Consider the following 24,168-nt stretch of genomic DNA (forward strand, 5'->3'; position numbering starts at 1 on the left):
GGAGGCAACATGTTGATTAAGTTTATCGCGAAAAGTAATTGTATAGATCCGAAAATGTATGTTTTAGATTGCAGCAATAATATATTTGTAAATTTGTAAAAAACGCCTAATTTACTTTCTTTCAAAATTGCTTGTGACTATTGTTTATATTAAACATAATCAAGCAAATTTGTGTATTATTAAGACCTAAGAATGTACATGGGGAAACCAAATAAATAAAACCACAATATAAAGTAATTTTTATATTTAAAAATTATTAAATATTAACTAACAGTTAAGTGACAAAATTGACATGTTTGAAAAGAATTGATGAGATGGAACAAATTAAATAAAAATTGTTCATTTTACAGGCGCCACCTGAGATATTTTCTTATTGACTAACCATCGGTAATTTTAAAAATATACCCTACAACTTTAAAAGACTCGCTTCACTGAAATTCATAGCCGTGATACGCAGCAATAGCTGTACACCAAAGTAATAAGTTAAAATTAAATAGTTCTGCATTAATACTAAAAAACACATGGAACCAAGTTACACAGGACAATTTACGACGTGACTACATCTTGACCCAAAACCCCGCTTTCTTTTTCTTTTTCTCCCCACCGCCCGATCCGTCATGTTTTCTTTTGTGAGAGCTTTTGTGTGAAACCTGTGTGGGAGTTCCGGAGGCTGACGACGACTTAGGATTTTTCTTTTTCTTTTCGCTCTTCTCCTTCTCTTCCAGTTCCGCGTTTTCCCTTTCAATTAAAGTAATCAGAGTGTTGCAACGTCTTTGCAATTCCATGGCAGTTCTGGACTTCAAAAACCAGTCGAATCTGAATTGTGGTGATGCCCTTACTGCAGCTCTCAGCTCCTCATATACGTTTTCCCTGTCAAAGCCCAATTTGTGAAGCATACATACCAAGAATCGGTCTTCATCTTCCATGTAGTTTTTGCCTTTGTTCGTTCCGTAAGCGATTCTTAGTTGATGGAAGGGAGCACGATATCTGGCCATTTTCGCATCCAAAGCCCGTTTAATGCTGGCTCTTCTCTGTATTTTAGCCTCTCCACGTTCTATTTGCGTCATTATTCTGTCGATGTCCTGTAATTCGTGGCACCTCTCCCAGAAAACGGCCGAATATTCAACCACTTCCTCAGGTGTTTTGCCCTCGACTTCTTTAGCGATGTTTTCAATGTCGTCCCGACCATATTTCTCATTAGCCTTTATGAACTGATTAAAATCCCTTTTACTCCAATTAGTGAAACCTTGATTAAGGAGATTGTCTTTTTCTGATTGTTCTTGTTCGGTCAACGGTTCGGACTCATCGATCTTCCTTTGTTCTTCCTTTTGTTGCTTGGTGGCGTCCGGTCCTAATTCAGGATTTTTCGGCACCTTGTAACCCAGAGTTTTACGATAGTGATAGATTTCCTGGTCAAGCAGTTCAAACAACCTAGGAGGGAAAAACTGAAAATCTTGAACGATTGGTTGTTTTGGTGGTCTTGGAGCCTATAAACAGAAACAGATATTAATCAATGTAAAAAACATTTTCTAACAATAATCTTACGTTAATCTTCGGTGCTTTAGGTTCGGACACTCTTAACGCCTCCCTAAAATACGCGTCCACAGCATAATTAGCCTTCCTCTCTCTTTTCGGAGGCTCGATCCACGAACTCAAACCCATAGTCTTTTGCTTCTCTCTGTAATCCTCGCCTTCAAACTTGTACACCGATTGTGTAGGCGTGTCCATCGTGAAGTTACGCAACGAGGATTCACCGAGTGCTTCGTATTTTTTGGTTAATTCGGCAGTTTTAGCCTCGCCCCTTTCAAGAATAGTGTCTATGTCGTCGTCGGTGATTTCGGAGTCTTTGGAAGCGAAAACGTGATTCGCACCGTGTCTAATCATGTTTAACATTTCGTCTTTGTTTAAAGCTTGTTGTTTTGAATCCACCAGTCTACCCTGTTGTATGACCAACTTGTCAAGCCTCAATTTAACCTCAGCCCTTTCAACAATTTTTTCCTCAACAGTATTTTCAGTGATAAATCTGAACACTCTCACTTGCTTCTTTTGACCAATTCTGTGCGCTCGGTCCATCGCTTGTAAGTCCATCTGGGGATTCCAATCCGAATCGTATATTATAACTACATCGGCCGTTGCCAAGTTGATACCCAAACCTCCAGCTCTTGTCGATAACATGAAAATAAACTTCTTGCTGTTCTCTTCATTGTATTCATTAATTTGCCGTTGACGGTCCTCGTGCGGTGTCTGACCGTCCAAACGACAGTACTGGAACTGCCGCCAATGACAGTAATCCTCCAGAATATCCAACATACGAGTCATCTGGGAGAAAATAAGAACACGCGACTGTTGCTCCTTGAGTTTGGGCAACAATTTGTCGAGAAGTACCATTTTTCCGCAGTTGTACACAAGATGTTCGTCTGTGGTGTAGGGCGGGCCGGGCTCGGCCCCGTCGAACAGATACGGGTGGTTTGTGCACTTGCGCAGTTGCATGAGGATGTTCTGTAGTCTCATTTTTTCCACCTGTAATTAATATGCGATGTTAGTACGTCTGGAGGACAATTACATCCCACAAATTAACAAATTTAATAGTTATTACCTTTCCAGCACCGTTGACAATGTCGATGTCCTTCATGAGCACCTTGGTGTACCATTCCCGCTGCATTTTGCTCAGTCCCACGTACACTTTGACCTCCTTTTTCGGCAACAGCCTCTTCTCCACCTCGCTCTTGAGACGTCTCAACAGGAACGGCTTAAGCACCGCATGCAATCTCTCCACCAGCTGATTGTCGCCGAGACACTGATTCGTGTTGAACCACTCGTCGAAGTCGTCTGATGAATTGAACACATCAGGCAGCAGGAAATTGAGCAACGCCCACAATTCGTGCAGGTTATTCTGGAGCGGCGTGCCGGTCAATAACAGTCTGTTCGATGTTTTGAATTCACGTAGGATTTCGGACAGTTTCGATTTTTCGTTTTTGATACGGTGAGCCTCGTCGATCACCATGTAGCGCCAGTTGAATTTTTTGAATACGGACTTTTCTTTTATGCACATCTCGTAGGATGTGATGCATACATCCCATTCGCCAGGCATCATCACGTCTCGTATAAATGCGCTCTGAAACAAAAGCATTTATGAAAAACACTAATTAGTAGATGGGATTATAGTATACCCTAGCTTCCTGGTCACCAATCAAACAGACTGCCCTCAAAGAAGGACACCATTTCTGAAACTCATTCAGCCAGTTGGCCAGAGTAGATTTGGGCACAATAACAATGTGTGGTCCATTAATGTTTTTATAGTGCTTCATAAAACCTAACAATGAGATGGTCTGCAAGGTTTTACCCAGACCCATCTCATCAGCAAGAATTCCATTAATTCCATTTTCATATAAAGAAATCATCCAGTTAAGACCTCGAACTTGATAGTCTCTAAGTTCACCTCCTTTGATGTAAAATGGGGAGGCGTCAAATCGTATTGTTGGTTTTGTCTTGACATTGGTCTCAGCCAGTAGTTCCTCATCTTCTTCCTGTTCTGTTTTACGGTGTCTGTGACTAAAACAATCAACAGTTTGTTAGTTTTTTTAATCATAACACAGTATTGAGACTTACTCTGCAATGTCTTCCTTTTTTTCTTTTTTGGGACGTCCAGATTTGGGCTTGACGCCGGATTTTGATTGGTTCATAAAATGTGAAAATATCTCGGTTTGTTTCAACAGATAATCGAACCTTTTGCTGCGATCCGTTTCTAGTTTCGCCTCGAACTCCTCACCTTTCGACATCGTGTCAGAGGTGGATTCATTCTAAAACACAAACAAATCAATGTTGCCGCAAAACGTGCCATAAACAATGGGTTAACGAATAAAGGTTAAAATTGTATACACACGGTACTCACGGAATTTTCACCGGTGTCGCCAGTTTCCGTGCTGTCTTCCGGCTTGGACATTTTCGGGCAGGTGTTTTAGTATTGTATTAGCCGAAAAGCCGAATACAAACGCGAAAAACACGTATTCAGTTTGTATGCGTCTATCAGAACGTCAATGGCCAAACGTTAATGCTTCGCCAGCGGAGGCGCGAACTTTTTAGGGGAGTTTTGAATTTGAACGTTGGTTGAAGATGGCATGTATTACGGAGAGTATATGTAGGTGTAAACACGGCGAGTTCAATCGGGGCGCATAGTTCGGTTGAGATTCATAAGAAGCGGGAACGTTTGTTCAATTTAAAATTTTAAAAATATAAAACTTGTTCTTTATATATTCAATATATTCAAGGAGTTTCTAAAATAAGTGGTCAAAGTTGGGGAACAAGTAAAATACGTCCAACAATGAAGAAAATCTAAATAATTCTTTTTCTAAAATTTCTCTAATAGTTACGGAAATATACAAAAAAAAAACAATTTTTGAAATTTAAATTTGAGGGGCTGTATTTTCATTAGGAGAAACCTTTGAAAAAATCTTCTGACATATACTTCTTACTCCCAAATTTTGGCCACCTATTTTATAAATGATAGAAACAATTAGTAATAAATACATTATTCCCAAATAAGGAAGATATGATTAGTGTTTTAATCAAATAATTAATGTCAAAATTATAACTTCTTACCTAAAAAAGTCCATGTAACTATTGTCTCTTTTATGGTAACCATGCGACTGTAATGTTCAAAACTTCAGAAAAAACATTTGAGAAACTCCACTGTCAATCACGGATATGTCTGATAATGAAAACAATGTCATCAAAATAAATTAAATATATTAAGAATTACCAACTAGAAAACGGTTTACATTTATTTAAAATAAGATTTTTCTCTTTAAAATATGATAATATGTTAATTAAAGCAAGATATTCAAATTTGTTTGATAACTACTAGGCATGCGTAACGTTTATTCCATCACAGCTACAGTAACGCTACTGCGGTTGAACTATCATATTATTTCATAAACTTGTTGTTATACATATATCTTTTTTCGTGAAATTTCTAGTGATATTAAACTATGTTGATGTTTGATTTAAAGTTAGTATTTATCGACAACAATATGCAAAAAATAAGTAACTAATATAAAATTCACTGGTGAATATTTCTTAAACAATATTAACAAATTATATTCGAAATCTATATGACAGTAATTTTATGACAGAAGCTGTCAAGTTTATCGTTTGAAATATCGACAAAACAATTCTTATTATAAGGAAACCAGAAATGGTAAGCTAAATTTTTATTACTTTTTTCAATTACCCAATTTGACTTATACAAAATTTTTACTACTAAATAGTTTATTCCTCCAAATTAAGAATTTATTCTCTTATTCCTGTGTTATTTCAGGCAACCAAACCAAGTAGTGGCCCAACAAGGAAAAAATCCGGTCCAAAATTCGAACTAACAACAGATCAAAAGAACGACATTAAAGAAGCGTTCGACCTATTCGATACCGAACATTGCGGGAAAATAGACACCAAAGACCTGAAAGTGGCCATCCGCGCCTTAGGATTCGAACCGAAGAAAGAGGAAATTAAAAAAATGATCGCCGACATGGACAAAAATGCGACTGGCAAACTGACATTCGACGACTTTCTCCAACTGATGTCCACGAAAATGGCCGAGAAGGATTCGAAAGAGGAAATACTGAAAGCGTTCAGGTTGTTCGATGAGGAGGACAAGGGCAAAATCACTTTTCGAGATCTGAAAAGAGTGTCACAGGAATTGGGCGAGAACTTAACCAACCAGGAGCTCCAGGAAATGATTGATGAAGCTGACAGAGATGGTGATGGTGAAATTGATCAGGAAGAGTTTTTAAGAATCATGAAAAAGACTAGTTTATATTAATTTAAAAACATATCCAATTTTAGGTGTGGTTTTTTGTATTTGTCTGCACAGTAAGATATTTATATTTTTTTATACAAATCAACAGGAATTGTGTTAGAACATACTACAATTCAATGTATATATTATCACATTCGTATTATATTCTAGTCATTTAATGTTAAAGAGTTTTTTATTGTTTATGAAATCTCAATAAACAGCTGATTAATTTAATAAGTGTTATTCTTCCAGTAAAACACCAAATTGCAAAAAATAAATGTATTAATTCAAAATAATTAACAAAGATACATCAGTTAACAATTTGTTCTTTTATTGTGCCATCGGCCATTCCAAAATAAGCCTTGCAAGCCAAATTAATGAACAAACCAGTTTCCACAACACCAGGTATTGAAATAATGTCAGCATTAACTTTCTTCCAGTCAAGATTTTGATCATAATCAACCCAATCCAAAATAAAATTGCCATTGTCAGTGACAACAGGACCAGCCTTGTTTACAGCCATTCTTAGTGTCAGTCTTCCTCCATAGAGATTATGAATTTTTTGCTGAATAGGAGCATATGCCATTGATGATACTTCAATAGGAATCCCCTTTTTATACTGTTCACCTAGTTTTTGTGAGTTTTTGGTATAGTCAGCAATGACAACCATTTTCTTTGAGCAACTGGCGACAATTTTCTCTTGCAACAAGCAACCTCCACCACCTTTAATCAAAGACAAATTGGAATCCACCTCGTCAGCTCCATCAATGGTAATATCCACTTCGGGATGCACTTCCAAATCAGACAGAGTCAAATTGTTGCTGATTATTAGTTGGCGTGCTTGAAAAGATGTAGGAATGCAGATGACTTGCAGATTTTCTTTGGATACTCGTTCTGCCAGTCTGTCCACGGCATAAACGACTGTTGAACCGCTACCAATTCCGACGACGTCTCCGTTTGAAACATGATTGTCTACGGCTTTGTACGCCGCTAATCTCTTTGCACTTTCCACAGTCATGCTGAATTTTCGTGTTGGTAGAATTAAAAATTTTCTTACAACTTGAGTAATTATCATAGAAAATATAAATCTGATTTTTTCCTCAGACCATATATACCATACATATATCTAAAGTTCGTCAAGAACAACAAGATAGGTTAGTTTATGAAATTTGAACTGGCGCATGAGCAGTGGCTATCACTATTGATTAAATATTTCCTTTATAAACAATTTCTATCAATTAATTGATAAAATTAATTTTATACATATATTTTTTATTTTATCTTTATCAGTATTTCTATTTCATAACCAAATAAATAATGACATGCAAATAGTACTATAAAAACTACGTACTACCAAAGATAAAAAATAAATATCTTTGTAGATGTAATATGTATTAATATAATAAATAATGTATTTACTAATTTATGGTACATATAAGTATACATTCAACATGTATAATTAATTTGTTTATTCATAATTCCAAATTAAAATAGAAAAACATTTAAAAATGTTTACATGTCAAATCATATATCATATCATATCATCATATCAACTTATATCATATATCGCATCTTAGCATATTTAATTATATTTAATTATATTAAATTATGTTATATTATATCATAATAATAATATTTAAATTATTTACATAATACATGCATGTTTGTTTTTAAACAGTATAAAATAACATTAGTAAATACATAATGAGTAGTTATTATTCTTTGTAAAAACATAATTTAACAAATATTTAGGTTAATTGACTTGACAAAAACAATGGGAAATTTGAGGAAAAATTCACGAGCTGAAAATTATAATCATGCAACAACTTGTGTTTTATAATTCAGGGAAATCATGTAATAGTCCAATAAAGTGAATTGGATTGGTGAAAGTTTGAACGGATTGCGCCAAAACGCCTTGTTGAAACAATTTTGCGACCGCAAATTTGATGCACTGATCACTCAAGTGGTAACTGTAGTGGTGTATCGTAACAATAATTGTACGAGACAAATTGATTAAAATAACTAATAGATCGGCTGTTTTTACGCGATCGGATATTATATGGATCATAATGGTGCAGTGGCGTCAATCGAAATCTCTCTAAAGGCTTAAAAATTATGTACACATACTATTGTATATACATCAATTCAATTATAAACGAAAGAGAAAATATTTTAAATAATTCCTTCTTTTTACGTTCATTGAACAAACAATTTTATATTTTCAATTAGATAAAGAACTATTCGAAATACGTTTTTTAATTTAGAACATAATATATTTGGCAGTTATATATTTAACTTTTTTTAAATTAATTAAATTGCATATTTTAATTAATTTGAAATCATTTTCTTAATCCAATACAAATTTTTATGTTTTACTGATAAATATAACATAACGTAACTTAACTTTTTGCGTTTCCTTTAACAAAAACTCTTAAATGTGTCCTTTGAACCGCCACTGTTGTCCAATAGGTGAAACCAGCAGTATATATACCAAAACCAATAAAATTTAAATCACAGTAGTCGTGAAATTGTGTAGTGCATAGACCAAAAACTCGATCTAATATTTAATGTGGTCTCCGATCATTCGCAGCATCTTGCTGCAAATCTCCTTCCTATTGCTCGCCGAACACATCGACGGTGGCATCATCCATAAATACGACAGTGCGGTCGATCTGCAACCGGAAGCTGCGGAACCCAGACCCATATACGCTTATCTGGAAACAAAACCTGAACCTTTACCATTGACAAGCGATTCATCCGATGAGGGGAGTCAAAAAGTCGAGAAGTATCTAAGGAGGCCGATAGCTTTTTCGTATAATCAACCAGAGGACAAAAAGGATGATAACGTAAAAAGTGAAACAATAATATATCCGGAAAAACAGCAATTTGAAGACAAAGAAGAGCTTAATCAAGAGGAGAGTGAAAAACTGGAGGAGGAAGAGCATCCTTCGGAAGATATACAAGAATCTCATGAGGAAGATGAAGCGCACTCAGCTGATTTACAGGAAGACAAAGCGGAACACAAAAAGAAGTCTGATGGAGGTGGGGGTGGTAAAAAGAAACAAGCGAAACCACATAAAGAAAAACATGCCAAAGGTGGCGGAAAAAGTCATCATTCCGATCATCATAGTAGTCATGGTGAAAAGGGGGACAAAGGTTATAAGGGACATCATCATCATGAAAAGGGTGAAAAGGGTCACCACAATAAAGAAGGACATAAAAAAAGTTACAGTAATAAACAGGGAAAGAAATCAGAACATCATCATGACGATGGATATTCCGCTGAACATCACCATGGAGAGAAAGGGGAGAAATCACATAAGGTAATTTTTATTTTAATTATCATTTCTTCATTGTCATTGTATTGTTTCGAAATATTTAGTACAGTGAATCTGGAGAACACAAAAAAGGTCACAGTACCAAAGGTGAACACAATATTCACAAGAAGGATGAATATGAAAAGAAACAAATCTTCTTCGATGAAGACCATGAAGATGGGGAAGAAGAAAAACACGGAGGATTTAGCATAGAGCACGAATTTAAAAAGGTTTGTAATAAAAAACATAATTTTATATGAATTTAAATTTTGTGGTGTTTAGGGAGGGTTCAAAAAAGGTGGACACAAACAAGGTGGTAAACATGAGGATCATTATGGAAAGAAAGGTTATTCTGAAAAAGGTGGACATTTCAAGGATGAAAAGGGACACAAAAAAGCTAGTGGTCACGATGAACATTATCATCATGGGTCTAAATATGGCAAAAAAGGAGAAAAAGAAGGTGGCAAGAAATGGACTTTTAAAAAAGGATCAGGAGGCGGTGAAGGAGGACATAGTGGCGGAGGAGGTCACGGAGGACACGGAGGCCATGGTGGTGGTGGAGGAGGACATGGCAGCCACGGAGGTCACGGTGGTGGTGGAGGACAACACAGTGGCCATGGAGATCACGGAGGCCATAGTGGTGACGGAGGGGGACATGGAGGCCACAATGGTGGAGGAGGGGGACATGGAGGCCACAGTGGTGGAGGTGGAGGACATGGAGGCCATGGTGGCGGAGGTGGAGGACATGGAGGCCATGGTGGCGGAGGAGGACATGGAGGCCACGGTAGCGGAGGAGAACACGGAGGTCATGGAGGACATAACGGTGGTGGAAGCGAACATGGGGGCCACGGTGGTGGCGGAGGAGGACACGGAGGCCATGGTGGTAACGGCGGAGGCCACGGTGGAGGGGGACATGGCAGCCATGGAGGTCACGGAGGCCACAGTGGTGGTGGAGCAGGTCATGAAGCCCACAGTGATCACGATGACGGTAGCGGCCTAGGAGGTTATGGAGACCACGGACACGGAGGTCATATTCAAGAACAGTATCAGGTTGTCGAAAATCCTTCTAATTCTGAAGAAGAGCATTCAGGATTTATTCAGAAAGAAGCTTTGTCCAAGTTAGAATACCAGGATGAAGAAAATCCTGTAACCCAAGAAGAAGATTCAGGGCACATTACAGAGGACTCGTTGTCAAATTTGGAGCACAGAGATGAGAGTCCAGTAAGTGGCGCCGGTCATCAAGATGTAATTCAGTCTAGTCCATTTATTCTATACGATGAACATATAAAGAATGTTCCTTCCAAAATACATTTAGGACTTCTTCAAGATGATTTAGGTAAGAAGGAACATTTCGACAATAATAAAAACAGTAATCAAGAATTAAAAGAAATCTCCGAAGTAAAAAGTAAAGATAGTAATGAAGGAATTCCATTTGAATCTTATATAGATAAAGCAAAGGATGGAAAGGAAACTGAAGAACAAGCTTCCTATAATGAAGCTGAGGAAAAAGATGAGTACGAAGAAGAAGAAAAAGCAGATTTGGAAGCGCCAGAGGACGAAGCTGAAAATCAGGAGGAAGTACCAAAATCTGTAAATGAATATGAAAGAGAATATGTGGGAAATGTAAAAATTGTGAGTAATCCCGAAGAAGATGATGATAAATTGTTAATTGTTACCGAAGATATTCCAGAAAATGGAAATATAAAAGAAGAGGAAAGAGAGGAGGATTATGAAGACTAATTATTTAATAATTTATTATTTGTTGATTTTAAATAAATACTCAAAATTATTAATTGTTTTAATTCGGCAAAATGTGATTCATACTTTCTTTTTTTGTTTCTCTAATTTACGATATTTAATCAAAATTTTGTAAATAATTAATTTAATTGATTCTTTATACAAACTAATTAAAAATTAAATATTATATTGTGGAAAGTTATTGTTGATTCTCTATTAAAATTTTAACGGCGGTCCTTCAATTACGTCATACCCCACAGTAACTCCTAATCCCTAATCTTTGAATAAGCTGCGTTGCCATTTTATCATTTTTAATTTTTTTACTTAAAATAATTTGTAGAATATTTGGAATTATATACTGGGCTTCTTAATATATAAATTTGAAATAAAAAAATAATTAATAATTAATTTTATTTAATTTAAAATTCAATACGTGACCAATTTGTACAACGTTGAACGAACGAGAGGCTTCGGGCGGTGAAATTGCGGCGCCTGCGCATAAGATTTGTGTCACGGTATTGTCAAATTGTATGTTTACAAATTCAACTGAAAATATTATGTTTTTATATAAGATTGACGTTATGTTATTGAACTGATTGTCTTAGTTCATAAGATGAAGTATTGAATCACATGAAAATAGTAAAACTGCAATGGATCATTTAGCTCAAGACTTGTCTGTGGCTCTGGAAGAGTCAGAGTCCTGTGGTCCGATGAACATTGAGAACTACAGGAAATGTGGCATGAGAAGGAGGACCAGATCAGCTGGAAATTTGCGTTAGTACAAGTTATTAATATACGTTTTTCTTGTACAATTTCATTAATGTTGTAGATCTCTGTATAAATAAGTCTGGCGATAATCCGACAGATGAAAGTTCAAGCAGTAACTCCGAGGGTAGAAATAAAGTTCATAGTAAAATTTCGAGTTTTCATCAGTCCGATTCTGACGATGTGTCTTTCAATTTTACAGTGTCCAAGGTGATTAATCAGAGGACTTCTCTCAGAATGAAGCATCCCATCAACAACTTTCTCCGAGGTACATTAACAAGCTTCAAACACAAACACTAAGTTTATAGAATTTGACATTTTTTAGGGGTTAGTCACAGTTTGGAAAGTGACTCTTTGAATGAACACTCTCCGGCCCGTCCAAATTTGAGGAGAAAAAGAAAATTGAAGAGGATGAGTATAGATGAGACTCCTATACCACCATGTGGCAAAAGAAAGAGGTCTCAAAGAATGGAATTTGTTGAAAATTCCAGAGGTTTAAAGCACTACAACAAAATTAAACCATTGCATCAAAGTATAGTTGACAAAATTGAGAAGTTCTGCCATCCTAGTAATGAAGAAGTAAGCTATATTTTTCGTTATTTTGCCAGATATCTCAGTGAGATATATAAAATTATTGCTCTGATTATTCTTTGATAAAAAAATTATAATTCTCAGGTGAACAAAATGGAAATAGTCGACGATAGCTGTGAAGTGGCTAGCGAAAGCAGTATTAGCTGGAGTGGCGGAGAAGGACACGAAGGAGACGACGAACTAACAGACTGGGCGCCCACAATGGACAATTCCAATGTCAGCGATCCTCTTCCATGGAACGAAACCGATCCAAGAGAAATACGTGCAGGTAATTCCGATATCTCAGTTGCAATTTTGTTTATCTGAACATAATAAAACCATTGCAGGTTGTCGTCGTATAGGTAGCGAACGGCCGGGCTTTAGCATAAGCACGGGCGCTAACGAACGTGTCGCCAAGTTCCTGCAGGACCAGAGCAAGGCGGAGGTGCGGGTGTTCGGGGCCGAGCGCGAGAAACTCTGCCAGTTAGCCGCCCTGTATTCACTGGAGCTGTGGTTCGAGGGTCCGAGCGCGGTGCTGCGCAAAACGTCACGTACGCCCTCGATGCAGCCCGCCCAGCGGCACCACACGGGACACAGCGCCATCCACAAACGCATACGGACGCACCACGTGCTCTCGTAGACGGTGTGAGTGCTGTGAATCGGTGGCGATGATTTTGATTGGATCCGTTGATGGTGGGGCGGTCATACTCTTCATGGTTGTGTTTTTGTTAATTTTAAGGGGTTGATTAAAATCATGGTAGCTCTTTTTAAACTTAAGGGTGTCATAATTAATTAGTAGTAATCATTTGTTATTTATAAAATGACAAGACATTTCAAAAATTTGTTCATATCATGAAAGATTTAGATTTAGATTTTATTCAACCAAATTTTAATATTTCTAATTCCGCTGTTTAGATCCTGGTACTGTTATTGTACTAATTTTTTACATTACTTTAAACAATTTTATCTATTCAACTTTAATTAAAGCTAAAGTGTCATATTTTTTTTAGATTCCAAAGAGCATTTAAGTAATTTATTAAATTCCATGGTCATATTAAGAGGATTTAATTTTTATTCATGAGAAACACTTTTAATTTACTTATTATTTTATTAATCAGCAAGATATGTTAATTTATACTTTAGATTTTAACATTTAAAAGTTATGAACCGCTCCATTTTTTAACAAATTTTCCTCTACTGGAGTAGTTCTCAATTTCATTCAAGTGATTTTTCTTCCATATTTCACTATCATCTGTCACTTATTATTAAACATCTTGTTAGTTCTTTGTACATAATTAATAGTATATATGTATGTAAAAGATCTCGCAAACGCGTTTCAAAAATTAATAAAAATGTATCATAATTGTGAAACGAGTTTGTGAATTATATTCGAGCACAATTTATTGTATTTAAAAAGCAACCCACAATGTACAATATAAAAATATAATTATTTATATTTTTTAAACGATTCTGTCCTTAAAGTGACCTGAGAGCTGCTTATAAATACATTGTAGTACTGTTTTTGTTGCGTCACACTTGCCCATTTTAAAATATTTCATAATATGTCTTAATATTTCATTATTTAAATTACGTTAGTAATTGGCGAGCATTGGTAGAAGTGGGTTTTGAGAAAAAAACTACCTCTCTATACTTTGTGTTATATTGAGTTATCTTTATATCAGTTATCTGTTCTTCCAGGCTCTTCCACGTTTTTTGACTTAAACCACTTTTCGCCAACGTCAATCATTATACCAAATTATTGGCATAAATCTATTTCTGTTGGTTAAACTTTTGAATCTGAATTTCAAGTTGACCATTGATTTGCAAATAATGGTTTGGTTTATGTTAATAGATTCAAATGTACTGGAGTCTTGTTCCTGTCTATATTTCATTGGATGACTTGTAAATTTAGTTTATAAAATAGGATATGTAGTATTTTTTGCCATTATATTTCTCTTTATTACACGTTCATGTATTTAAGACAGTAGAAACTAGCTAGTGTTTTGTTATTTGTATTTATTTTAAAACCAAGGTTGTTTATTTTTATTAAAAATTATGGAGAAAATTTGCCGTTTTCTTCCCACGAAACTCCCCCGACATCTCTAGTGAGACTTGCTAATTAATACAAGCGTATAGCCAATCAGTTAATCATTGAAATAAATTGTTTTATGACCCAATTTAATCTACATATATATTTATTGGTAACAAAACATAAGCAAAGATAAATTACTAATCGCAGTTCAACAGTGCGTGCTTTGTCTCGAACGAATTCAAGTATGTACTAATTCTATTAAATATACATAAAATTTAGCAAATTATTTAATTTTTAGATATTCTACTCAATGAAGACTTATCTGATTTTCATTTTCTTAATATATAGAGCGTTTGCATCTGAGCTTAACACATGCGAATTGGATGAAACGAAACGACGTATAATTTGTAAGAATATACTGGGCCAGTTTCCTTCCTATCCTCAACCATTTTTCGGCGGCGTACTAGAATGTGCCAGTTGTGATTTAAGTGTATTTTCACAAAAAACGTTCCCTTACGAAAACCGGATATCAGCAGTTAACCTTTCGTCGAGCGGAATAGAATTTGTCAGGAGTAAATCGTTTTCGGTGTTCAAAAATGCACATTTCTTTTATTTGCAAGACAACAAAATTACGAACGTTTCCAAATCCGCTTTTTCCGGTTTGAGGCAGGTGTATGAGTTGCATTTAGAGAACAATTACATAACTTATTTGCAAGATGGATTTTTGGACGATTTTGAAGTGTCTTCGGTGGCTCTCAGTCACAATAAGTTGAAAGTGTTGCCGTCGAACATATTTAAGGGCGTTCTGGGTTTGCTTTCCTTAGAACTACAAAACAACATGATCAAAACTCTTCATCCTGAAACATTTTCCGGCTTGGAAAGCCTTGAATATTTAATTCTGGAAAACAATCAACTGTGTTACATTCCTTTGGGAACCTTCAGTCACGTTAAAACTTTGAAGCATTTGAACCTATCAGGGAACAAATTTACAAGATTCCCTATTGGTGTATTCAGCGGTCTGAAGTATTTGGAGAGTTTGTCGTTGGCCCGTAATAACTTGGCGGATTTTGATGGATCATTTTTGGTACCATTTAATCATCTGTCCAAACTGGATGTTACTGAAAACGGTATTTATTTTTTTGATGCGGTTAATGTATACAAAAATGTGCCAACCATCAGGAATATTCATTTAGGAGGAAACATATTTTCTTGCAGCGTTCTAATGAACGTTATGCAATATTTTAAAAAGTATAATGTTGAAGTCGTGAACGATGCTGAGAGGTTTGATATTCAGAATATTAATGGTATCGTGTGCATAGATAATATTATAACTACTCCAATTTCATATGAATACTTTTTGAATGTGGCAAAGGAGGAAACCAAAAATGGTATTTTATATTGTTAATATTTAGTACTGGTGTAGTTTATATAAATTATATTACATATGTAGAAGTAATTTGTTTAATGAAATAATTGAAAATATATTTTTTAAAGTTTAATATTTATAGGCACGTCAAATTTCCCCATTTCCTGCCTAAATGGCACCTCTCAAATAAACTAGCAAATTACTACATAATATTCATTCTATTAAATATATAAGTAGTAAGTGCACATAAAATAATTAAAGTGCCTGTCGCACTGTGTCTGGTGGTAAGTAATTATGTTTATAAAATGTATAAATACTTCACAATTTCAAGTTGTATCAAATGATAAAGTTTTTAGATATTCTACAAAATCAATCAATCAATAATCAATTAATTGATTTAGTGGATGTGACTTCCGTGAGGATAGGAATTTAGTTTGCAAGAATATATCATCACAATTTCCCTTTTTGGGAAATGCTTCTTCCTTTTATTGTTTAAAGTGAGTCGGTTGTCAAATAAATGTTTTTTCAAACAAAATATTTCCCTATCAAAACCAGATACCTGTTGTTGTTGTTTCCTCGAAGGAAATAGAATTTTCTGGGCGATTGTGGAGTGAAGTACATGGATCTTAGTCGTAATAATATGGAAGAGTTGCTGTTAAATATATTTAAGTATATTAACGGTATTAAGATTAGCAAATAACAGTATTGAAACACGATTCATTGTGATTCATTTTCTGGTTTCGAAAGTTTGGAATATTTAACTCTATTTCCTTTAGAAACCTTCAGTTACATTGATAGATTGGACTAGTATTAAGATTATTTTAAATATATAGCTTAATAATTATTAACAGATCAGTTTAGAGTTGAAATAAATTTTGATGTTACGAATACTTTAGGTCCAAATCAGTTTGGCAACAATGTTGTTTAGGACAGTATGGTAAATTATCAGTAAACTGCTCTATTGGTCACATTCGTAAAGGCATTCGATTGGTACCACTCTTTTAAGTCAAAGTTTATAAATTTGACAATTTTTAGTATTTTCATTTGATTTTATCTGAGATTTTCACGAAGATATTCTGTCCTTTTATATTCAGTAATTTCCTAATTGTTGTCTCTGTGTTCTTTAGTTTGTAAGTGTTATTTATTTCTATAAGTCTTTAATTTTCATCTGGATTATTTTATTCAAAAATCAACCTTTTTGTCAAATTTAGTTAATATTGCTGATGATGTGGTGTGTATAAATATATTTATTAAAAATAATCATAATATTATAAATAAAGGAGGAAAAACTATCTACTCTAACAGATAAATTATAAAAAAATGTTTCAAAATATTTTATTTAATATTAAAATTAATCATTAAAAACGTCTTCACTAATATTAATTTTACTAGTTGCTGAAGTCTTGATGTTGGCTGGAGGACGCAGCTCAGAGTGCAGGATTAAACGATTGATTAAAGTTTCCAAGTGGAAATATAAAGGTAGGTAATTGTGGGGCGTCACCGTAGATGTATAAGTACTTATGAATAATCCATTGCAGCCTACTTGAATGTGCTCTTACGCCCGACTGGAGGACGCAATATTCTTTATATTCACGTCTCCTTTTGTGGTTAAACTTATATTACGGACAAAACAATAAAAACACGCCACCCCGAGTGGGTATGGCGCTTTTGATATTACAAACTTGTAACCATAAGCATTTGAATTTTACACGGCATTGTGTGCCACTGGATTTTGAACGCTCGAATTATTTTGAAATTTAACGGGACGCTAAAAAGTTAAGTAATTAATTCGACCATTTGAAGCGTTCCATCGTGTACGTCATAGATGTTCTTCATGTGTTGCAATAACGTCCGCAGATAAATGTGTATCGCTTGCAACGATTTCCCGAGCCAGGCATTTTAAATTAAATTTACAACCGAAGCTCGATGCACAGGGTCTCCTTAGGATTGGGAATCGGGTCAAGGGAGTCTTGGAAGACACTGTTCCAGTCCAGTCCAATGTTTGCGGAGTGAATTGGTTTTGGTCTCGGCGATATAAATTTTCCCTCTTCTTCGGGTTCTTGAATTAATTGCGTTGATTGGCTACGAGCTAAAAAATTCAAATCAATCGATAAACACTGTTACAATAAAAACAGAGTTCCATAGTTTTTAATCAGACGTCCTTTGTTGGCGCACATTCAGATAATTGCTCTCAAACGTATCCGTTTCGCAACCTTTCCCGGTCCTTTGTCTGTTTACTTTTAATATGTCGCGAATAAAGAGCGGGACCGCAGATCGATTAAAATTTGAATGCGAAATTACAAAAGAATGCAATCGCTGTGACGTTATTGTACTTGCTGTATAAGTACTCATGAATAATTACGGTCCTCTTTCAGCGGGGGTGTTGCGCCGCCCTCGTGCTCAACAATAATTTCGCCAGTTACGTTCCGGGAAGCAATTTCCGAATTAAAAGTGCGCATTCATTGTTGCGGAACAATGCGTTATTGGTCTTTCGTGTTCTGATAGATTTCGATTTTCGGCGGTGTGATAATTAACAAAAAACTGTGGATGTAATGAATCGAGAATGGTTTGCGGAGTAAATTTATTAACAAGTAAACAATTATGTTAATCTGTGCGATGCATCCTGATATAGTTAATACAATGTAAGATAGTTGGTTTTGAGTTCCCCGACTGAAATTTCACTAAATACTTGCAACTAAATATTATTAGATATGTCTAATATTGCAGTTCCTTAAAATATTCGGGCCATTATCGCAATAAAGCTAAATAGTTAGGCTAATTGTAGAAAGTTGCGGTTCTGCAAGGAGATAATAATAAAGCAATTCCGCATAGTGTAGCTACTTCTAGGACGAGAGGTTCGGGATTGCATTCAAATGGATATCTTATCTGTCAGTTTAACATTTCGCTCGTTCTACTCGGATCCCGGTCTCTATTAAAACGCTCGGCTAATTAAAACCAATTAAATTATTCTTTATGACACCAACAAGAAATACAGGAAGCCGTTTAATCTTACGCCGAATACTAAAAGAAAATAGTCCGACCCAGTTTTTAGCACTGATGTGTCCAAACAACTATCTGTTAGTTGTCTTTTTGTTTTCCAAGAAAGTCATAGAAGTTTTTATGCATTAAATATGGATGAATACCAAATCAATATCTATGCTATGAGGGAACTTATTTTACCCCCATTGATAATGTTGAAGCCTCAAAATTTTGGGTTAAACTACACTAACGCTCATATGTGGATCTTTTTTTAAAAGAACAATTCTTTTTAATTAACTAAATTAATTTAATTAAACTACACTAATGCTCATATGTGGATCTTTTTTTAAAAGAATAATTCTTTTTAATTAACTAAATTAATTTAATTAATTATATTAATTGAATTTTATAATTAGTGTCGAAACATTTTGTACCTCCTTTTATATATAGATATCTTTATTTAATTAGTTTTTATAAAACTATTTATTTCGAGCAGTATTCATTCATAAGCAACATAAAGCAACCAAACCGTATATTCAATTCAATAGTTTATTTTAATTTTATAGTTTATTTATGTGTCCGACATCATTCCTTGAAGCCCAAAAAGCTTAGAGGTGTCCATTTATTGATTTATTGAAGCAGAGTACATATGAACAATTGGGCAATGGAAAATAATTTTGTTTTCTGATGAAAGTCGGTTCCAATTATTCAAATCTTTCAACATTTCAATGGGTGAGAAAACAAATTAATGAAAGGTATAACCCTAAGTATATTAGATCTACTGTGAAGCATCGTGGAGGAGGCGTTATGGTTTGGGGATGTCTTTCTGAGTTTGGTATGGTTAAGATAGACGGGTAAATGGATCATTTCGTTTACCGTGACATTCTGGAGAGTCATATGTTTCCATTTGCCTAATATGACATAAGTTTAAGGTGACCTTCTAGCACGACAACAATCTAAGTTAGTTAAACAATGGCTCACTTCTCAAGGAGTACGTGTAATGTCTTGGCCAGCACAAAACTCAGACCTCAATCCAATTGAAAACCTTTGGGATGAAACTCTACGAAGAAGTTCAAAATCAGAAATATCAAACGATTATTTTGAAAAGCTATACTGAAATCGATGAAAAAAGGTGTTCAGAAGTTATTATAAACAATGGATATGCTCTTAGATATTAAATAAAGGAAGGCTAAAGTTCATAAGGTTTTTTTTTTATTTTATATATATTTATATATTGAACTTTTTTCAAAATTTTAATAAATACTAAAAAACTAAACCCATTAATAAACAATTATATTGCCGTATTGTTGTCATCAAACATACTGCACAACTGATAATAATATGGATATTTAGACGTACACTTTTATCAAGACAAGTGAAAATTTCTAAATTGCTCTACATATGAATGACTGGATATGTATCGACCTTGATCGAATTTTGGTTATCACTTGACATTTTCAAAATATTCCGTTAAATCAGATCAGAATATGTTTGATGAAATTCTAAGTAGAGCTTAAGTGAAAAGGTTAAATGGCATCGTTTAAAATTGACCTGGTCATCTGTAAACAACAACGACTCATTTAACTAAGACGATATATGTACAATATATAAATTATAAAAGTCATACCACTTTATGTAAATTTTATTATACTTATTATTCTATTTAAACAAAACAAGACAATTAAAATTATAAACAAACATTCTTGGCCTCTTATATATGTCCAAGGTCACCTGCAACAAAATAAAATAGGTTAAGTACAATACGTGTGGCATTAAATAAATAAAAAACACACTTTCATACCAATTTATGTTAGATGGTACGTTCTGTATCCACTTCCGTAAAAGTTGTTGTAGGTGTTGTAGATTGGTGTCTGTAACATGGATCTTTGCCTGGTTCATGTTGGTGTTCACTAACTAAACTTTTCAACTTGTGAAAACCACAATGAATCTCATCTTTGGCTACTTTCAATCCAGTTTTAATGTCCTCTAATACCTCAGCCTTGGAAATCACAATAAAAATTGCAAAAATTGCGAATATTCTAAGACGACGAGACATTTTGAATTGTTTCTCAAGACTGAAGTAAGAATGAGATCATTTGCTGTTTATATTGACCCAGAAGAGATAGCCATGAAATTCCTGTTTTTTTATTTGAATGACAATGAGAAAAATAATTACACATGTAGAAAATTTTAATTTTAATTCTGGTAATCTCGTTAAAAAAAATATTAAACAGCTTATTATAATTTAAATTCAGAGATTACATAAAATTAATCTCTTGAATCCGTCGATTACTGACCATTTTACAATTTGCGTTCATACCAAACTACAATTAAATCGGGCTGTATTTTAATCCATTTAAATCATTTCAAAAATCCACTAAAATCGCTGTAAAATAATCAAACGATTTATTCAGCAGTTTCGTTCCATTTGAAATACATTTGTTTAGCAAACACACATTTAATCAGTTAATTAATTTAAATCAAAGCTTGCAAACGCTGCAACAATACACCCTGCATTTCTGCATTGTTTCTCACGGCAATTTTATTTAATTTACTGAATTTCCGGACCCAACCACACCAATATTTATAAATACGTACCTTTTTATCTTCATAACGGTGCTATATATTCTAAAGGTTTATGGCATGGGTCATCACCAAAGCCGTGCTCGTGTTTGTACACCCAGTTCTTCACTTTGTGCAGTCCGCAGTGTATTTCGTCCTTTGCCTTCTTCAGTCCCGATTTAACATCATCCCCCAAGTCCGGACGGATTTCGGTCACCAGCAGCAGGATTGCCACGAAAACGAACAGAAATTTTGCTGCCATTTTGTTATTAACATAAAAATGCTTGAATACTATGTCAAAACAACTTATTTATAAGAAATTAAGTTTGATAACATTGAACCGGAACAAGTGGAGCAGATAATACGTAGTAATAAATATGCGTTTTAATAAATTATTATGAATAAGTGTTATTTACAGAACCCGCAGGCGAAATCAATCGACTAACCATAAAATAATTGCAGTTGTTTCCCATGACAGTTTTTTTAATTGAATGTTTTTATAATCCTTACATTAACAGCAATCATCTGAAATTGTTACTGGTTTAGTTCTATTGATAATCAGGGTTTATCTAGAATTCTGTGTAATTTAAATAAACTATTTAAATCGTTGTTGAAATTCGTTAGCTTCACATTCGTTGTTATTGTTAAGATGAAGTTATACGCCGGTATAATTTTGTGTTGTTTTGTTGTTATACAAAATTCCGATTGTTTGATACTCAAAAAAGTGAAGGAGGAATTGAGTAATTCCGCTCAGTTTGTAGGCTGTAAGTTTCACAATTTAAGGGAACATTTCAGACATGGAAGTAACTATGAAAATTGTACGAGGAGGAGGGAGAATCCTACCGAAAGTCCGGCAACAGAAAAATCAGGTATTTAATTTTGCTTATTTGGTTCATAATAAAAGCACGTCAGTTTCAGTGAAAACTGAAATTGAAAACGCAGTTAAGTTGGTTAAATGCAAACTTCACAATATAAAAGAAGAAATCTTACGTGACCATAAAGAAAATTGCACTGAGGAAGTATCGGCTACTTCCACGGAAGTAAATGAATCCAAACAATTAGGTTGGAATTTATTGATAAACTGCCTACAGACAATAAAATTATTGTTTTAGAAAATTTAAATGTTGACCTAAGGGAATATCCACAAATAGACATAAGACTAGGAGTACCAGATTCTCCTTCAGTAGATGCACAACCGAAAGGGACGGCAGAATCGGTTACAACACAAAGACCAATGACAAATCAAACTTTTAGGATGGAAGGAAAACGAGTCATTTCTGTAAAAGCTAATTGTCCTTCGGGACAACAGGATGATGGCACTGGAATTTGTAGAGAAATATTTTAATAGACTGTTTAATAATAATTAAACTGTAATTTATAAGATTGTTGTTTGATTAACCTAGTAATAATATTTATGAAAATGAATAGATACAAATTTGCGACCATTTTGCTAAGAATTGGAGAATATTCTTTCTGCAAAAATGTTATTTGTAACACAAGACTGTTGATAACATAAGCCCCAACAGAATGAGTGATAACACTTTGATGTATTATTATTTAAAAGGAATGCAAGCAGCTAACATTAATGTAAACACAGTTTCAGTGTGTTTTTACTTCAGTTTTTTATGTCTTCCATTGGCAACATTTACAAAGTCTACATTTGTTTGTTATATTGTCACGAGTGTACTTGGAAACTGCTTTGATAAATTTACTAGATCTAAAATTTTGTGCTCATTCAAGATATTTATATAATGAAGTTAGTTTCAAGTTTATTTTTGTTTTGTTTTGTGGGTATACACAATTCCGATTGTCTGACTTTGGACAGAGTGAAAACTGGATTGAGTAATTCTGCTCAATTTGTGGGCTGTAAGTTTCACAATTTAAAGGAACGTTTAAACCATGGAGGTGATTATGAAAATTGTACAATGCCTGAAAAAGCAGCAACAGAGAAATCAGGTAGAAAATTTCATGAATTTAATTATATTTCTTATCTGAATAAAAATAATTTTAGGAGTGAAGGTCAAGATTAATAATGCAGTAATGTTTGTTAAATGTAAAATCCACAAATTGCATGAAGGAATTTTCCATCACGACTCAAAAGATTGCATTGAAGATGTTTCCAATACTACTGAAGGTGTAAATGAAGCCAGACAGAGTGATAATGGTTAACTTATTGTATAGATGTTAGAAAAAATGTAAACATTTCTTATTTTAGACGATTCACATGTTGTCACAAGTGAATATCCATTAATAGATATTAGATCAAATTTTTCTCCCGAAGACGCACAACAAAATGCAATCATAGAACCAGTTACCAAACCCAAATAATTGTAATAATAACAAATTTGATTAAGAAAGTTTTAATATGAAAACCGTCCACCTGGACACTATGACTATGGTACTTGTAAAGATTATTTAAAAGCTGTATTTGAATAAAAAAATAACAATATTGATATTGTTTAATTTTTATTTTTTGTAATCTTATTGTTTTAACCTAATGTAAATAAAATACACAACGACAATATATTTTAATAACATAAAATCAGTAGTATAATAATTTTAAAGTAACCAAGAGTTTATATTATTGGGTTCTTCGCTCTCTGCCGTTGTTGATGGTGCTTCGGTGCTTGTGGTTATTTGTTCAGTGGTAGGTGGTTCAGTCACTTCGACCCCGTTCACGATATTTAATTTGTAATTTATGGGCTTTTGGGGGTCGTAATTGTCGTTTTTAAATTGCCTGACAATTGTGGTTGTGAGTGGTTTAGTCTGGTAGACACTCTTCTTGGTGTACTTTTGGGGGGTTGAAGAATACGACGATGTATTACTGACTTTTATTATGTAATTAGGTTCGTTAGCAGTTGGCAAGACAACTGGGATGTTTCCTGTTAGCGAGTACCTTTGAAGGTAAGCGTTCATTACCTCTGGAGACACTTGTATGTAATTAGCTTTAACAAATGCATAAGGGTCGGACTGCTGTTGTACCGATTGTGGTTGTTGTACTTGTGGTTGCTCCTTTTGCTGTTCGGTTGGTTGAACTTGGTTTTTT

General features: G+C 34.4%; 7 protein-coding genes and 1 long non-coding RNA gene across 10 annotated transcripts; 5 read left to right on the top strand and 3 right to left on the bottom strand.

The window, feature by feature from the left end:
- Positions 1-229: 229 nt before the first annotated feature.
- On the bottom strand, positions 230-4,667 carry LOC109595444 (chromatin-remodeling complex ATPase chain Iswi). Of its 2 annotated transcripts, none has more exons than XM_020010792.2 (6): positions 4,600-4,667; positions 3,610-3,800; positions 3,171-3,552; positions 2,597-3,115; positions 1,546-2,520; positions 230-1,487 (listed from the first exon to the last, which is right to left on the bottom strand). In XM_020010792.2, the coding sequence occupies exons 2-6, from the start codon at positions 3,777-3,779 to the stop codon at positions 558-560; spliced, it is 2,976 nt and encodes a 991-aa protein (XP_019866351.1). In that variant the 5' UTR covers positions 3,780-3,800; positions 4,600-4,667; the 3' UTR covers positions 230-557. The 2 variants fall into 2 exon arrangements, with proteins under 2 accessions (XP_019866351.1, XP_019866350.1); XM_020010791.2 differs by lacking the exon at positions 4,600-4,667 and adding an exon at positions 3,893-4,077.
- A 287-nt stretch (positions 4,668-4,954) lies between these two features.
- LOC109595428 (uncharacterized) lies at positions 4,955-5,980 on the top strand. Its single transcript, XM_020010775.2, has 2 exons — positions 4,955-5,197; positions 5,318-5,980. The coding sequence occupies exons 1-2, from the start codon at positions 5,195-5,197 to the stop codon at positions 5,816-5,818; spliced, it is 504 nt and encodes a 167-aa protein (XP_019866334.1). The 5' UTR covers positions 4,955-5,194; the 3' UTR covers positions 5,819-5,980.
- A 78-nt stretch (positions 5,981-6,058) lies between these two features.
- Positions 6,059-6,944, bottom strand: LOC109595427 (ribose-5-phosphate isomerase). Its single transcript, XM_020010774.2, has one exon. The coding sequence runs from the start codon at positions 6,867-6,869 to the stop codon at positions 6,105-6,107; it is 765 nt and encodes a 254-aa protein (XP_019866333.2). The 5' UTR covers positions 6,870-6,944; the 3' UTR covers positions 6,059-6,104.
- Positions 6,945-11,349: 4,405 nt separating this feature from the next.
- Positions 11,350-14,242, top strand: LOC109595433 (G patch domain-containing protein 2). The gene is made up of 5 exons (XM_020010777.2): positions 11,350-11,622; positions 11,678-11,881; positions 11,939-12,192; positions 12,289-12,472; positions 12,531-14,242. The coding sequence occupies exons 1-5, from the start codon at positions 11,499-11,501 to the stop codon at positions 12,821-12,823; spliced, it is 1,059 nt and encodes a 352-aa protein (XP_019866336.2). The 5' UTR covers positions 11,350-11,498; the 3' UTR covers positions 12,824-14,242.
- Positions 14,243-14,388: 146 nt separating this feature from the next.
- LOC109595434 (insulin-like growth factor-binding protein complex acid labile subunit) lies at positions 14,389-15,714 on the top strand. The gene is made up of 2 exons (XM_020010778.2): positions 14,389-14,457; positions 14,514-15,714. Exon 2 carries the CDS (start codon positions 14,526-14,528, stop codon positions 15,618-15,620), a length of 1,095 nt encoding a protein of 364 aa, XP_019866337.1. The 5' UTR covers positions 14,389-14,457; positions 14,514-14,525; the 3' UTR covers positions 15,621-15,714.
- Positions 15,715-20,186: 4,472 nt separating this feature from the next.
- LOC109595430 (uncharacterized) lies at positions 20,187-21,485 on the bottom strand. Its single transcript, XR_007548654.1, has 2 exons — positions 21,159-21,485; positions 20,187-20,291 (listed from the first exon to the last, which is right to left on the bottom strand). It is a non-coding gene; the product is annotated as an uncharacterized LOC109595430 (long non-coding RNA).
- A 102-nt stretch (positions 21,486-21,587) lies between these two features.
- Positions 21,588-22,503, top strand: LOC109595429 (uncharacterized). 2 transcript variants are annotated; one of them, XM_049969590.1, is made up of 3 exons: positions 21,588-21,991; positions 22,035-22,184; positions 22,235-22,503. In XM_049969590.1, the coding sequence occupies exons 1-3, from the start codon at positions 21,772-21,774 to the stop codon at positions 22,465-22,467; spliced, it is 603 nt and encodes a 200-aa protein (XP_049825547.1). In that variant the 5' UTR covers positions 21,588-21,771; the 3' UTR covers positions 22,468-22,503. The 2 variants fall into 2 exon arrangements, with proteins under 2 accessions (XP_049825547.1, XP_049825548.1); XM_049969591.1 differs by having other exon boundaries at positions 21,591-21,991; positions 22,041-22,184.
- Positions 22,504-22,639: 136 nt separating this feature from the next.
- LOC109595435 (uncharacterized) lies at positions 22,640-23,571 on the top strand. The gene is made up of 3 exons (XM_020010779.2): positions 22,640-23,078; positions 23,134-23,286; positions 23,338-23,571. Exons 1-3 carry the CDS (start codon positions 22,874-22,876, stop codon positions 23,448-23,450), a joined length of 471 nt encoding a protein of 156 aa, XP_019866338.1. The 5' UTR covers positions 22,640-22,873; the 3' UTR covers positions 23,451-23,571.
- Positions 23,572-24,168: the final 597 nt, after the last annotated feature.

This window comes from Aethina tumida, chromosome 7, assembly GCF_024364675.1.
Source record: "Aethina tumida isolate Nest 87 chromosome 7, icAetTumi1.1, whole genome shotgun sequence".
NCBI classification, from domain to species: domain Eukaryota; kingdom Metazoa; phylum Arthropoda; class Insecta; order Coleoptera; family Nitidulidae; genus Aethina; species Aethina tumida.